The sequence below is a fragment of the Dreissena polymorpha genome, chromosome 8 (genome assembly GCF_020536995.1).
Source record: "Dreissena polymorpha isolate Duluth1 chromosome 8, UMN_Dpol_1.0, whole genome shotgun sequence".
In the NCBI taxonomy this organism is placed as follows: Eukaryota; Metazoa; Mollusca; class Bivalvia; order Myida; family Dreissenidae; genus Dreissena; species Dreissena polymorpha.
Genome location: NC_068362.1, coordinates 64,777,249 through 64,791,770, shown reverse-complemented (window position 1 = coordinate 64,791,770; position 14,522 = coordinate 64,777,249). Strand labels below are relative to the sequence as shown.

Here is a 14,522-nt window from a genome sequence, read left to right as displayed (position 1 = left end):
CCATTTAAAATAAAGCAAGTAAAAAAATAGGTGTAATACAATAGTTTGTATTAAGTTTAGTATCTTACTCCACATAATCAGATAATAATGGTCAAAATGTTTACTTTGACCAAGAATACATAAGCTGTACTGTTAAGTGTTTATGTTTCAGCCATGTCGGTGTTAAGTTATTTCACGACAGAACTCACAAGGGGTTACTTGCTTGAAAGGGAAGAAGAAAAATATGCACAGAAAAGACAGCGGGTTTACACGTTTATGAAAACCCCTCGAGAATTAGAAAAGGTATCAACTATAGTCAATTTTACAAGAAATATTCATAAAGTATTGACTATTACCAAATGCAGTTCAACTACTGACCCACTCACCAATCATCTGTGCTGACATACAACTGCATGTTTTTTATTCTCAATGTACATGTAGGCAATCATTGTGATGTCACAAAATATAACAATGATAATAAAACTTTCCTAATTATACAATTGTTTCGCGTTTGTAAGGCTTTATAATTTTCAGTTTATAAATTTGTCAAAAGATGCATATAACGGATATTTTAGAGCAAAGTAAATGTTTCCTCGCAAATATCATAACTACATGAACAAGGAAAATTTGAAAAAAATGATGTTTTTTTCAATTTTGTGTATTTACCAAAATGTGAAACGGTCCCTTTAGAGCCTTGTCTAGATATTATTATCATGACAAGATAGGTCTCAATTTTTCATAACATGTGAACTAAAAATGAAAAAAAAAACAAGACGTCATTCATGTTGAGTTCTTTGATTCTAAAAGTGATGCAGACGTAACTTGTTTTTATCCATCACTACATTACTTATAATAAATATATACTGACAAAAACACACAAGCTGCAGGTACCTTTGATTTAAACTTGAATTTTGTGCTATTGGATATTAATTGTATGTATTTATATGTACTCACATAAACTTCTGATGACACAAATCTTTATTTATTGATACTTCTTTGATGAAAACTACCAATTTTAGAGTCATAATATCTTTAAGACACATACATGTAAGTACAGACACATATTATATAACTAATACATCAGGGTTACTGTATTGTTGTATAGGCAAATTAATGCCTCATTTGTTTTCTTTAAAATTTGTGTTTTCAAGAATTATTAATATATTGCTGAATGTTATAATGCCTTTTCAGCTCAGTACTTACGGCTTTTTCCTATGCCTGGACGCATTCCTGTTCATCTTCACATTCTTGCCACTGCGGATCTGTTTGGCAGTTTTGAAAGTGTTCACTTTGCCATGTGGATTGATGAGGTGAAACTTTTACACCAGTATTTAATTTAAATTTCTTGATTTAGAAAGAATTAGTATTATGCCTGACCACTTTTTTTAGCGCCAATGCAATTTATAGCCATTTTCAAACAATAAGTTATGAACACAAATAAGTTGTGTTTTTTGGGAAAAATTAAGACCCAAATGTGACCCTTTTCCCAATCTCAAAAGTATGTATTTTCCCCCAAAGCCTGCCCAAAATGTCCAAAAAAGAGTTCCCTTAAAAGATATATAAAAAAATATGTTTGTTATATTATTTTCCTATCCTGCTCTACAAGTTGAACCTAAGTAGATTAAATATTGAAAACACTTTTATTCTCAATAATAAAGTATTTGTAAGAAAAAAAATCAACACCAATTTTCCAATTTAATTCAAAATGCCACAATTTTTCCCAAAATTAATGGCCTGGGCCGAACCCATTACCGTGATTACAAAGGTATTCCATTTTAACTTTATTATACCCCTGCAGTCAGGTGGTATAAAGAAGAAACTATTTCAGTCAGTTTTTCCACTAGTATTTAACTACCACATTTTTCAAGTGATTTATTTAATACAAAGAATATATCAGACAGCACTTGAACTAGCTGGCAAAGTAATGCAGGAGTATAAGTTATGCCTGTGACAAAGCTCTAGTTAAGTAGGAATTCATGTATTATTTCTTAACCCTTAACAACCCAGAGGCAAAGTGAAAATAGCTATATGTATCCAGCATAAAACCAGAACAGCCTGCGAGTAACTCGCAGTCAGTTCAGGTTTAATTCTGTTTGTTTTTCATAAGCATCTCAGGATTTAAAACTTAAATCCAGTAAGAAAAGTCTTGAATTTAATAAGATTTTTTAAGGGATTACAAATTCAATGTGCAAAGCTGTGTGGTGAAGGGTAAAGTACCGATTACTTTTCTTGTTCAGATCTCGTCATTATCTGGAGCCGTCCCAGATCTGTGATATTCTCAAGGGGGTGCTTCTGGTTGTGTGCTCATTTCTGCTGAGCTACGTAGACACCTCCATGATGTACCACCTCGTGAGGGGGCAGGCCACCATCAAGCTTTACGTGTTCTTCAATATGCTTGATGTAAGTGTTTGTGTTTTTTGTTATTTTTGCCATTCTATGTATAGAAATGTGGCATTACTGCCTTCGTTTGCAAAACTATGCCAGTCAGTTCCTTTGTATCTCAGGCGAGCGACTGGAGAATGTCTCAGAAGGTCTAAGCATATTATTGTAATTATGCTTATTAAACAGGTCTAAACTCATCAAGGATTTAGTTTCCCGGTTACCAGTTTATTATAAATCTCAGGAGTTCATAAAATGCAAATACACCAATATTTCTTTGCAAAATGGTTATTTGTTCAGATGGCAGACCGGTTGCTGTCCAGTTTCGGCCATGACATCCTTGATGCGTTGTTCTGGACCGCTACAGAGCCCAGGGGGCGCAAGCGAGATCATCTTGGAACTCTCACCCACCTGCTTATCGCTGTGATATATGTCTGTATCCTTCTATGTGTATGTTTGCGGGATGTTGTAAATAAGCTTAAACATGTCATCTTATTGGTGGCAATAGCGTAATGAACAATGGTTTCTGCTTTGCAACATTGGCTTGATTTTACATTCAGGCAGTATTATAAAAATCTTTTTGAAGACATCACTGGGATCGCATATCCTAACTTGCAGATAAGAAATATGTACATGCTTTTAGTTAATAAATGCAATTCCTAGTAAGTGATAGCAAATGCTGACTCTTAGTTAGTGATTTAAAATTGTTACTGGCCCTTAGCGATTACAAATCCTCACTCGCCCTTAGTTAGTAATTGCAAATAACTCGCTGTTTAGAAATCTGTACCCGCCCTTAGTTATTGCAAATGTTAACTCCCCCTGTAGGCTGTACTATGAAAAGTCGTTAGAAAAAAATCACTATTAAACATGATTTTGTAAATTGTATATATTTCTATATTTAAAAGTTGTTGATGGTAATTATGAAGATTTTTTAAAATATAATTAACAATCAATGAAACTGATGCTAATTAAAACAGATATAAGTATTATAGCACTACAATTATAACATGATAGATTTCTTGGCACCATTTGTTATGAACTATTTTGTGTGTGTATGTTTTGCACATTTCCTTAACAAAATATTCAGTTTTCCATGCACTATTGATTCTGTTCCAAGCCACTGTACTGAATGTGGCCTTCAACTCTCACAACAAGGCCCTCCTGGTGATCATGATGTCCAACAACGTAAGTAGTGACCTTCAAGGACGGCACACACGGTCGACCCTTTCCCACTCAGAGGCAAAGTGAACATTGCTATGTGCAAACAGCAAAAAAACAGACCAGTCTGCAAGTAACTCACAGTCTGTTCAGGTTTTATGCTGTTTATTGCTCGTCAGTATCTAAGGGTACGAAATGAAGCCTTTGAAATTTGATTCTATTAAGAAAGGTCTTTAATTAAAATTAATTTACTGAGGGACGCCAAAGGCGTGAAAATTCTTAGTGGTAAAGGGTTAACCCTTTACCCCTTATAAATATACTGTGATGTGTTTGTAGTCCCGTAGAAAATCTCATTAAATTTAAAATCTTTACGAGAATGACGTTTGTAAGGCTTCATTTCCAATCATAAGATACTGATGAGCAGCAAAAAGCATAAAACCTGAACAGACTGCGAGTTTCTCACAGGCTGTTCTGGTTTTATGCTGCTTGCAAAAGACATTTCCACTTTGCTTCTGAGTTGGAAATGGTTAAAAGGCGTAGCTAAAAGAATGTCTTGTGAACTCAACATTGGGAATAGTTTAAGGAATGTTTGACCTATTCAAAGAGTTTTCCATTTCCTGTACTTCCACCATTAAATCTCTAATCCATATTTGTTACTTAGTGCAATGCATTTTCACATATTTAGGGAGTAAAAAGGAATTGATTGAGTTCCTTTAATCCCTCATCAAATGGGAGGTATTGTTCTCTTTGGTTCTGGAACCCAAGGCCTTTAAGGATGTTCTGGTAGCTTTTTATGATATTTAAGTCAGTGCATTATTGTTCATCTCTTCTCACAGTTGTCTTACTGCTGACTTAGCAGTTAATGATGGACTACGAAGCATTGATTTGAACTGATAAAGGTTGGCATAGGGTGTCCATACTAAAATCAGAAACTACAACAGAGTTACTTAATATTCGAGTACAAATACTGAGATTTCTGGTAGGGGCTGGTCATACAAACATTATACCTTGCTGTTTGGTGTTTAACAGTTGATCATACAATATCTAAATACATTGATTTAATTGATGAAATTATTAAGCCTACCGGTATTTATTTCCATGCAATAGACAAAAGTGGAGCACTTTTTAGTCAATATAACACATTTTGTGGCATATACATGTACCAGCTTCTGAAATATATTATACAAGCAGCAAACAGTAGTAATTTTAAAAATTGCCAAAGAAAAGACAAATAAGGGGATACGAGAATCAGCACTAAGTGTTGTTAAATTTAGAGCTTTAAAATACCTTATTATGATTTTGTTTTAGAATAAATCTGTTTTGTTTTCTTTTAACTTGCAGATATTCATTCCAACTTTAGCATTTTGGTAATCTTTTGTTATGTAATAAAACGCTCAAATACTTTTTAATTTAATTTTAGTTAGCTGAGATCAAGTCAAACCTTTTCAAGAGAGTGGACAAGAACAACTTGTACCAGATCTCATGCAGTGACGTAAAGGAGAGATTCCACTATGTTGTCTTGCTATTTGTTGTCTGCATTCGAAACATGAACGAGGTGGCTTGGGATATGGGTGAGATTTTTTGTTGCTGTGGTAACCTTTGCAATTTAGGCATTTTGACGCGTTTGTAGTCCCCAGAAAATCAAATTAAATATAAGATATTTCTTACTAGATCAAATTTTTAAAGGCTTCATTTCCAACCCTGAGGTACTGATGAGTAGCAAACAGTATTAAACCTGAGTAAATCGCAGTCTGGTCTGATTTTATTGTGTTTGCAAAATGCCATTTTCACTTTTTTCTGCACGTTTAACGGGTACAGAACTTCATTCACCTTATAGATATGTGCAAGAAAGAGGTATAATGCATGGTCCAATAAACTTCTATAAAGTATTCACTCTAACAGTCCAAAGATCAAAACTACATTTTTATGTCCCCCCACCACTATAGTGGGGGACATATTGTTTTTGCCCTGTCTGTTGGTTGTTCTGTTTGTCTGTCTGTTTGTGCCAACTTTAACATTTTGCCATAACTTTTGCTATATTGAAGATAGCAACTTCATATTTGGCATGCATGTGTATCTCATGGAGCTGCACATTTTGAGTGATGAAAGGTCAAGGTCATCCTTCAAGGTCAAAGATCAAAAATACTAAGTCAAAGCGGCGCACAAGGGGACATAGTGTTTCTGACAAACACATTTCTTGTTCCTATTTACAAATTTCTCAAGTGATACATGTACCATTAAAACTTATAAAAAAATACTTCTTGGTTTTATGTTTATATTTTTACTACTGTTGAAGGCAATTGCAGAAGCATGTTAAGTATTTTAGAAATAAAAAACAACAAAAGTACAGTGTTTGACCGTATATTTGATTTTGAAATTAAAACAAGAAATACGCCCTCACCATGAAGTGTACATGTACAAGACAAATTTTCAAGGGCATTGAGTAAATTATTCCTAAGTGACAGGCATGTGCCCTTGAACTTAGCAATGGGCATTACTGCAATTACTGTTAAGGCAATGTGGGGGTAAAGGTCAAATATGTGACCAAGCTTTAGTAAGGGTGTTAAAAAACTGTTTTCAATTTGCACAAGTCAAATTAAAAAAACATTTCTCATGGTCTTTAGAAAAATCAAGAGAAAACTTCTTGAAATAGCAATAGACCTGTGACTTCCCTTTTTTAAAGCCGAGACCATATCTGTTATGCAAATGCAACCTCTTCAACTTGCATTTTAATTAACTGCCTTGTGCACAAATATTTGTTTTGTTTGTTTTTGTTTCAGAGCACTTGTGGGTTCTGTTACCTGATGCAATAATTGTGCTTATATCAGAGATACTGGTAGATTGGGGAAAACACGCCTTCATCCTTAAATTTAATGAGATACTGGCTGATGTAAGTTGTCTTTGAATGCACTGAAATGTATTTTACATGTATATTTAGTTTTTTGTCACAAGATTAACTTCACATTTTTGTAAAAACATAAATTAACTACGGGTTTCAAAGTTGCATTTAATGCGCATTTAATCCCACTTCAGTTAATTCATGGTGTAAAATAATAATTTTTGAGACAGGCAGTGTTGATCATTGTTTAGCATTCCAAAATTTACCAGACATTTGTGAGTTTTATACACATACATTACGATCATGAATTGTGTCTGGGTCTGGTATTAAAGTATTGCATTCAATTTTGTTTACTGATGCCATTACAGATAATTTAGTGTGTATTCTTTAATTGAAAATTCGAAAACTTATGTATTCCAAATAGCTGTATTTTAATATATTCATGCCTTAAGGTCAGTGTCAAACAAAAATGTTGAGCTAAAGTTTCTCTGACAACCCTATTGAGTACATGTTACAGGCGTGATAATATTGATATTTCGATATGATTACCTCCTTTTCCACTAAATATTTGCATCAGAAAATTATGATCTTTGTCAGAAATGTGTGAATAATAAGAATGTATAGGTAATTGCTTTTTTTGCCTTAAATTTATGTTTGATGAAAAGAATATCCAACATCTTGTTGCTATGGTGTGTTTTATCAGCTTTTTTTCACACAAGTTGAGGGGGAGTTTTGGTAACTCCATTTGATATCATTGTTCATGTGTAGACACTTGGTTTATTGCATCAGATACAGACTTTTGGATTGGATGGAGAGTCTCATTTCCTTGGCAATGTCTTTATTAAAGGTTACGGCAGCTTTAATTTCCAGCTCTAGTTTTGATATTTCTCAAAGGTTTCAATATTTCTCAAAGGTTTCAATATTTCTCAAAGTTTTCAATATTTCTGAAAGGTTTCAATATACATGTATCTATGTTTCCCACAGGTATACTGGGAGTTCAGAGTCAGACTGGCCATGGACATGGCCACCAGCAGACAGAGCCAGGTGACTGCATGTCTGCATGCATATTTATTGCAACAATCACGTGGTTTTAAGTTGTAACATTTACTTTTTATAATTTACAGGCTTTCTACTGGTCCCTACTTCTCCCTACTTTTTTTTCTTAACCCTAATTTTCCCTACTTTTTTCAAAAATAGCCCTATTATCCCTACTTTTTCATTTTGCAAGTAAAGTGAATAAAAATGTAAAATGAAGGCTTACATGATTCTTTCTTAGATATTTTGCAGGATTTCCATTCATTATGAATCTTTTGTAATGAGTAGAGTTCAGATGTGTTTGGAGGATCACCTTGTGATGTCCATCCTTGAAAGCACCATGGTTCCTTGGCTAGTCAGTACAGACATACTGGTCTTTAGGTATGGTAATATCTTTTTACATTATGAAAAAAACGTGTATGTTATATTTAATCATGACATATGTGCTTCTTGAAATAGGGATGACAGATATGCACGTTTCATCTAGACTTTACACTGCCAAGTTTCTTTTTTTCCCAATGATGCTACTTGCTGAGGAAACCCACAAATGCCATGCTGTGTTTTAAACCTAATGGGTTAAATTCATAATTGCAGATGCTGTTTTCCTTTCTTACACAATAAATTAAAGTTTATATGTAAAGCTTTCTTTTCCTTACTGTCATATTAATCATAAATAATTTTGTATGACCCCACAAAAAAGGGAGGGGTGATTTGCCATTGTTTGTCTGTCCGTCCATCTGGCTGTCCATAGCCCAAAGTTTGTGTCGCGCAGAACTCAAAAGTATAATTGCTAGAGCTATCTTTCTGTGAATAGTTGTCAGCATGTGAACTTGTATACCTGAGTATTTTGATGCAAGTGTATCAGATATCTATGGAGTTATGGCCCCTAATTAAGCAAACGATAGGAATCTTTGTGACAGAGCCAAATTGTGGGGGCATCTGTGTCCTATGGACACACATCTACTTTAAAATAAATAAATTGATAAGAATTTGATAAACACCATGGCATTTGTAGTTTGTTTCAAATAAGCTAAAATGCAGGAGCTCTTGCACTTGCCCTGGACCCACCGGAGGCCATATCAGCCCCCAGATTTTATTTTCAGTATTTTGGGAATTTTCAACTTTCACCCATGTCCTTGCTGCAATTTTTTTGTGAGTGTAAATTTTGACAATAATACCGTCATATAAATATGTTGCACTTAAACAGTACAATATATGTTGACAATCTTACATTTTACTATACTCATTTTAACACCTTTGCAAACGGAATAGACCTTAGTCTCTGTCTGCTTATACAATTATAATAAAAATATAATTCTTCACTTTTGCCTGTGGTGAGAAAATTCTTTGTTTTAGTACTAGTGCAAGAATTCGTATATATTCATAGTGGGTGAAGTTTGGTATATATTCATGGAGGAAAGTGTTAATACTAAGGGCTTTTGTACTCTGCTTTATAAGATTAACAGTGTATGTTTTGAATGTCATGTTCATTATTGTATTCCATTGGGTAAATTGATGTTAAATGAGAAATAAAAATTTCAGGTGCCTGTATTTCAAGGATGGGCAGAACAAGGCATTCTCACAGCATCAGATGAACTCGGATATGTATCAATTTAACGGTAATTCCAGCTGAAAAATGGTAATTATTTTCTTATTTAGCCCTACTTTTTAACAGTTAAAGTCCCTACATTTTGCTAAAATCTTGCCCTACTTTTGCCCTAGTTTTTGTGGAGAGGAAGTAGAAAGCCTGAATTTACTTTATTGAAGAAAAATAACTATGATAAGCGTGACAGGACATTTCAGTTTTTAGCAAATTCGGCCGAGGGCCTAGTGTCAAAAACATTTTGTTTAGCTCAACTCTGAATATAAGATTTGTGTTTCAATTCAGCTTAGTAATGAGAATGTCGGTCAGCCCATGAACATTCTCAAATCTCAGATAAAATAAGACCCATATTTTTTTTCTCAAACTTTCTGAATTCAGTCCAACTCAAAACTAAAAAAATCAATTACCATCACCAACTTGATCATGCTGTTCCAGCTTGTTTAAAAAATTGAGAAAAAAGAGAAAGTTAAGTCCGAATACTGAGTCAGGTACTTGTACAATACTAGGCTTAGAGCCAAATATCATCAATATTCTAAATTTATGAGCTCAACTAACAAGATGAGATTTGAGTTTTGATTCAGCTGAGTATTGAGAATATTGCTCAGCACAGCAGCAATCTCAAATCATCAGCTGTAAGTGGACTGGCGTGTTCTTCCTCAATCTAAGGGATGAGATATACTCATAACTTATTAAAAAAAAATCACCAAATTTATCATGAGGGTAAAACTTGTCTTGAAAATTTAGAAAAAGTTTGAAGTTGAGTCAAGATATTAACCTAAGTATGCTTTTGTTACTAACGAAGCTCCATCTTCATCTGTTTCATGAAAAAGTAAACATCTAGTTGGGTAAACACTAACTGCAGTGCAATGTTAAATAAAGTAATTCCAGTGAACCAGGAAAAATTCAGTTTTTAGATATGTATAGATATGTATAACAGGCTGTTGGAAGCTGGAAACAGGTTTATTACCCCTAGCAAATCAATTAAACATGTACATTTTCCTTTAATTCTAAACGTATCCTTGCTCAATTTCCTGGTTCTATGGTGTTTTTTAATTATAGGAAGTGTTTTTTAAGCAAACATCCATTCTTGGCTGAAAGTGTCTTCCAGATTAGCCTGTGTGGACTGGTAACATGGGACAAGACAAGATGCACATGCATTAAGCCCCGCTTTCCCAGTGTGAGGCTCAAATATAGTTTCTTGGTCTGTACATATATTAAATGTACCCATCTTAGAACTGACTTTTATTACCATTCTTCAGGCCTTTTCTGATCCCGCAGATCTTGTTTCTCGTCGGATGGGGTTAACTCCCCTGCCCTTGGCGTGTCTCCTGTATCGCATACTGAGTCGATCAGTTAGACTTAACACTGTGATGGACTACGCCATTGTTCTCATGATTTGCTTATGGTAAGGACAATTTTCATAAATATGTGTGTATTGCCATGCAGTCCATGATTTAGTGATGTGTGTAATGCCATGCAGTCCATGATTTAGTGATGTGTATATTGCAATGCAGTCCATGATTTAGTGATGTGTGTATTGCCATGCAGTCCATGATTTAGTGATGTGTGTATTGCCATGCAGTCCATGATTTAGTGATGTGTGTATTGCCATGCAGTCCATGATTTAGTGATGTGTGTATTGCCATGCAGTCCATGATTTAGTGATGTGTTTATTGCCATGCAGTCCATGATTTAGTGATGTGTGTATTGCCATGCAGTCCATGATTTAGTGATGTGTGTATTGCAATGCAGTTCATGATTTAGTGATGATGAGAATGATTGGCGTCAACAGTTAATGCATGAATAATTTTTTAATCAGCCACTCTGGTCACAACCTACTTTTTGTATGGAAGAATTAAGTTTCCAGTTTTTAGCTTAGCTATTTTCGGAGATATTGTCATAGTCAGCTCGTCTTCCGCCGTCTGCCGTCCGCGTCGTGCTAAAACCTTGACCTTTGTCTCTAAAATCAAAGTGCTTCCACCTACAACTTTGAAACTTCATATGTAGGTGCACCTTGATGAGTTCTACACGCCACACTATTTTTGGCGTCACTAGGTCAAAGGTAAATGTCACTGTGACCTCTATAAAAAAAATTCTGACAATCTTTCTTTTATTCAAAACTGCACCCGCAGCAGAGCATTGGCATCTGTTATGCGGTGCTCTTGTTGTATTAATATTTTCAAAATCACAGTTGATAGTGAAGAAATAAATTAAAAAAAGATCAAATAAGAGGTAACAGTTGAGGCTTAAGCATAACACATTTGGTATCTGTTATGAAATCTTCAGCAGATGTAACAGTTGTATCTTAATAATTTGCAAAACTCATTAAAATACAATAGTTTAATAAACATAAGTGAATATTTTGCCATCCTCTAAACACTCAGTGATAGATAAAGTATTTCTTTTAACTGATACCATTTGAAATTTGTTTATATGGTTATACGTGGTAAACTTTGAAACTGTTAGAGGTAATTTATTTTTTGGTTACCTTAGGGATATAAAACCATATGTGTTATGAAATAGTTTAACTCATAGTTAAAAAAGTATTTTGTATATTATTTTTTCCACCATCTGCAGCCTGCAATATATGTTTTTTTCATTTTACTTGAATTAATGGTGCCTATCATGTATCCTGTTGAAATTGACACACATTGATTACATGGGTACATGCTAAATGACTACTACTTATTCAGTCATGAAATAAAAGTTACAATATTAAAAATGAAAAAAAAATCATTTATATTTCAGTTTGATGTCGTTTAAAGTACTAAACAGCATAATACTTCTGGGCCATTCTTACAAAGTCATTCAGAAATATCATCAGCAAAATACTGAAGAGAAGGAATCAACCAATCAGGAAACAGCAGCCAACACAACAACCAATGAAAAACCCACAGAAATGGCAGAAACAATGAATCGCAACAAAGAATCAAATTTTTCAGATGAAAGAAGGGCTTCCTCAGATACAAGTGTCCCTAAGAATTTTAGTCAGATTTTTAGTGCTAATTCTTACACTGAATTAACCATGGTGCAAGAGCACACCCCCATTGAGCCAAAAGAAGGATTTGTTATAAAAATGCCAAGGGCTACAACTCCAGATGGTTTACAGAGCAGTTTTTCAGCATTATCTTCCATGAGTCTGAATTCCAGATTGTCATTTGATCATAGCAAAGAATCATGTGACCAAAATGAGTCATGTGACCAAACTCTGGCAAATTATGTTGAAAGAAAGCTAGAGATTCATAACAGCACACATGGTGACAATCTTAACAATGTAACGCAAAATTCTGCCAGTGAGAGTGGAGCCAACACTTTTTCTGATAACATAACTGAAATAAATTCTGACAGTGATAATATCATAAATAAAATAAATTCTGACAGTGAAAAATGTAGTGAAATGAAATTAGAATCAAAACCTTTGAACAACCCATCCATGGAAGGAGCAACATTGTTTCAAAGATCGAAAGGGCATTTTCTCATGAGCTTTAGCATGGGCAGAAAAATCGGTTCTAGCACATCATTACCAGAATCTATAGGGACTTCAGATGGCACAACAGTAGAGGGGATTTCAGCAGCTGATGATCAAGATCCTGAGGTTTCTAAGAAGCATAATTAAATACTGTTTTGTTTTTAAGTAAACACATAATAATATTGCTTATAGGTGCTTTAAGCAAAATCTAAAGAGAAACAGAAATAAGCACTCCCCTGCTTGACTTAGATAAATAATCTCAAAGCGAATTGTTCACAGTTTGGAAAAAAATAATTCCAAAAGAAGTATGCATTGGGATCAAACAATTGATATAAATCTGAATCCCAGTGAAGAATTAACATTTTATTCCACTGTTTATTTTTCTACTAAAAGTATGTTTGACCATTCCAAACACTATTGTTTTGTTTGTTAATATATTTAGTGATATTTTTCTTAATTTTGAAAACTCACGTGAGCAAATGTCATCATTGAGATATAATGTATATTGCTGTGTATATGCTTGTTTTGGGGAACAATGCTTTGGCTGCATAATTGCTTTGATAGAATATTATTAATTTCTGTGCCATTTGTGCTCATTAAAATGTCAAATATTATATAAAATTATAGTTATTGTTATTGTGACAACTTGTAATATTGTTTGTATGTATTAATAAAAATAAGATTTTTATTGTTAGCACTAGTAATATTATTGCTAATTTCAAACTTATTATATGTATTGGTAATAACTCATATACAAATACACTTATGTACTTTTGCCATACTAAGTTTCGAGACATATTGTACTCACAAATTAAAAATATTTTGCCAAGTTGAAACATATTTTGGAGACAAGCCTCTATCTTACTTTCTGTTGATTCACTTTAATATTTTAATTGTTATCATTTATATATTCTTGTCTGCAAATGCCATAATACTGTTCTTGTATCAATTATGGCATTAAAGGTAGTTTTTGAAAGCTTTGCATGCTTTTCAAAATAAATTGCTAAATGCTTAAAATGAATACTGACATGTCTTCTAGACAGTTTCATAATTGTGTTCGTATAGTTTACCAGCTAGATCTCGTTATGCTGTTATTCAGAAGCTGAAGTAGTAAGTTATCACATTTTAAACCTGCTACGTTCCATACATTAATAAAGACAAACTATCTATACCATTTAAAACCTGTTAAGCTGTATGTGTTTTAGAATGAAACATACGTAGCCGTGCCATTTGAGACAAGCACTTTGTTTCTCCCACAAAGATTACTGAAAGTGAAAACAGCTCAGATATAAAAAAATCTTGAACAAGTTCACATTCTTTTAGAAAGGCAATTCATGCATGAATTCATAAATAAACAAGTTTTTTCTGTGATAATGAAGCATTGTATTTTGTTTGTTGAACTTTCATAATTTTTAAATATATATATTTAGTATACGTGTACGTATTTTCTACTGTCTGTATTTTTTCTGCAGCATTATTTGTGCTTATTTGATTTAAATTGGGGAAAGTAAAGATGCAAACTAGCATGTATTGTTTTAATATGCTTCCTGCACAGAAGAGGGGGTATAAAACTGTGCAGCTGTTTGTCAGCCTGTCGCACATTGGGCAATTTCGCTTTCGCAAGATTTCTAGAGAACACTGACCTACGACCATCATGGTTATTTTTGGAGGAAAGGGAAACCCATATTGATTTTGTGACAATTAGGTCAAAGTTCAAGGACACCTTAGTCTTTCGGCATTTCCGAAATTATGTTTTATGTTAGTAAATTGATCATACCAGGATTTATACTCGCGTTGTTACAAATTATCCTTGTTTGCCTACGGCTTATATGGCTATTACCGACGCCCCACATTCCCTTAAGGTCACTGCTTATAATCAATAAAGGAAAACTGGACGTTTGTAGTTAATTGTATGTACGTCCAGATTAAGCACTTTGTATTCGTATCGTTTTTAAGACCGATGATTTGTTGATTTGTAAACATGGGAATGAGTTGATTCCCCTATTTATCGGAAATTTACCAGAAAGGTTTCGGCCAATCGTTAATTTGTATGTGAATGC

At 33.9% G+C, this 14,522-nt stretch overlaps 1 protein-coding gene across 1 annotated transcript; it reads left to right on the top strand.

The window, feature by feature from the left end:
• The first annotated feature begins 153 nt into the window (after positions 1–153).
• LOC127841328 (transmembrane anterior posterior transformation protein 1 homolog) lies at positions 154–13,929 on the top strand. The gene is made up of 10 exons (XM_052370058.1): positions 154–282; positions 1,171–1,289; positions 2,217–2,379; positions 2,659–2,794; positions 3,446–3,543; positions 4,937–5,087; positions 6,297–6,406; positions 7,340–7,399; positions 10,253–10,398; positions 11,742–13,929. Exons 1-10 carry the CDS (start codon positions 154–156, stop codon positions 12,607–12,609), a joined length of 1,980 nt encoding a protein of 659 aa, XP_052226018.1. The 3' UTR covers positions 12,610–13,929.
• The last annotated feature ends 593 nt before the right edge of the window (positions 13,930–14,522 follow it).

What these genes read in the sequence shown, in the direction of transcription:
- LOC127841328 (XM_052370058.1), top strand. Translation starts at nt 154, where the DNA reads ATGTCGGTGTTAAGTTATTTCACGACAGAACTCACAAGGGGTTACTTG. An exon ending in TTAATGAGATACTGGCTGAT is followed by an intron (nt 6,407 to 7,339) that starts GTAAGTTGTCTT and finishes TGTTTCCCACAG; the next exon opens with GTATACTGGGAGTTCAGAGT. An exon ending in GTTCTCATGATTTGCTTATG is followed by an intron (nt 10,399 to 11,741) that starts GTAAGGACAATT and finishes TTTATATTTCAG; the next exon opens with TTTGATGTCGTTTAAAGTAC.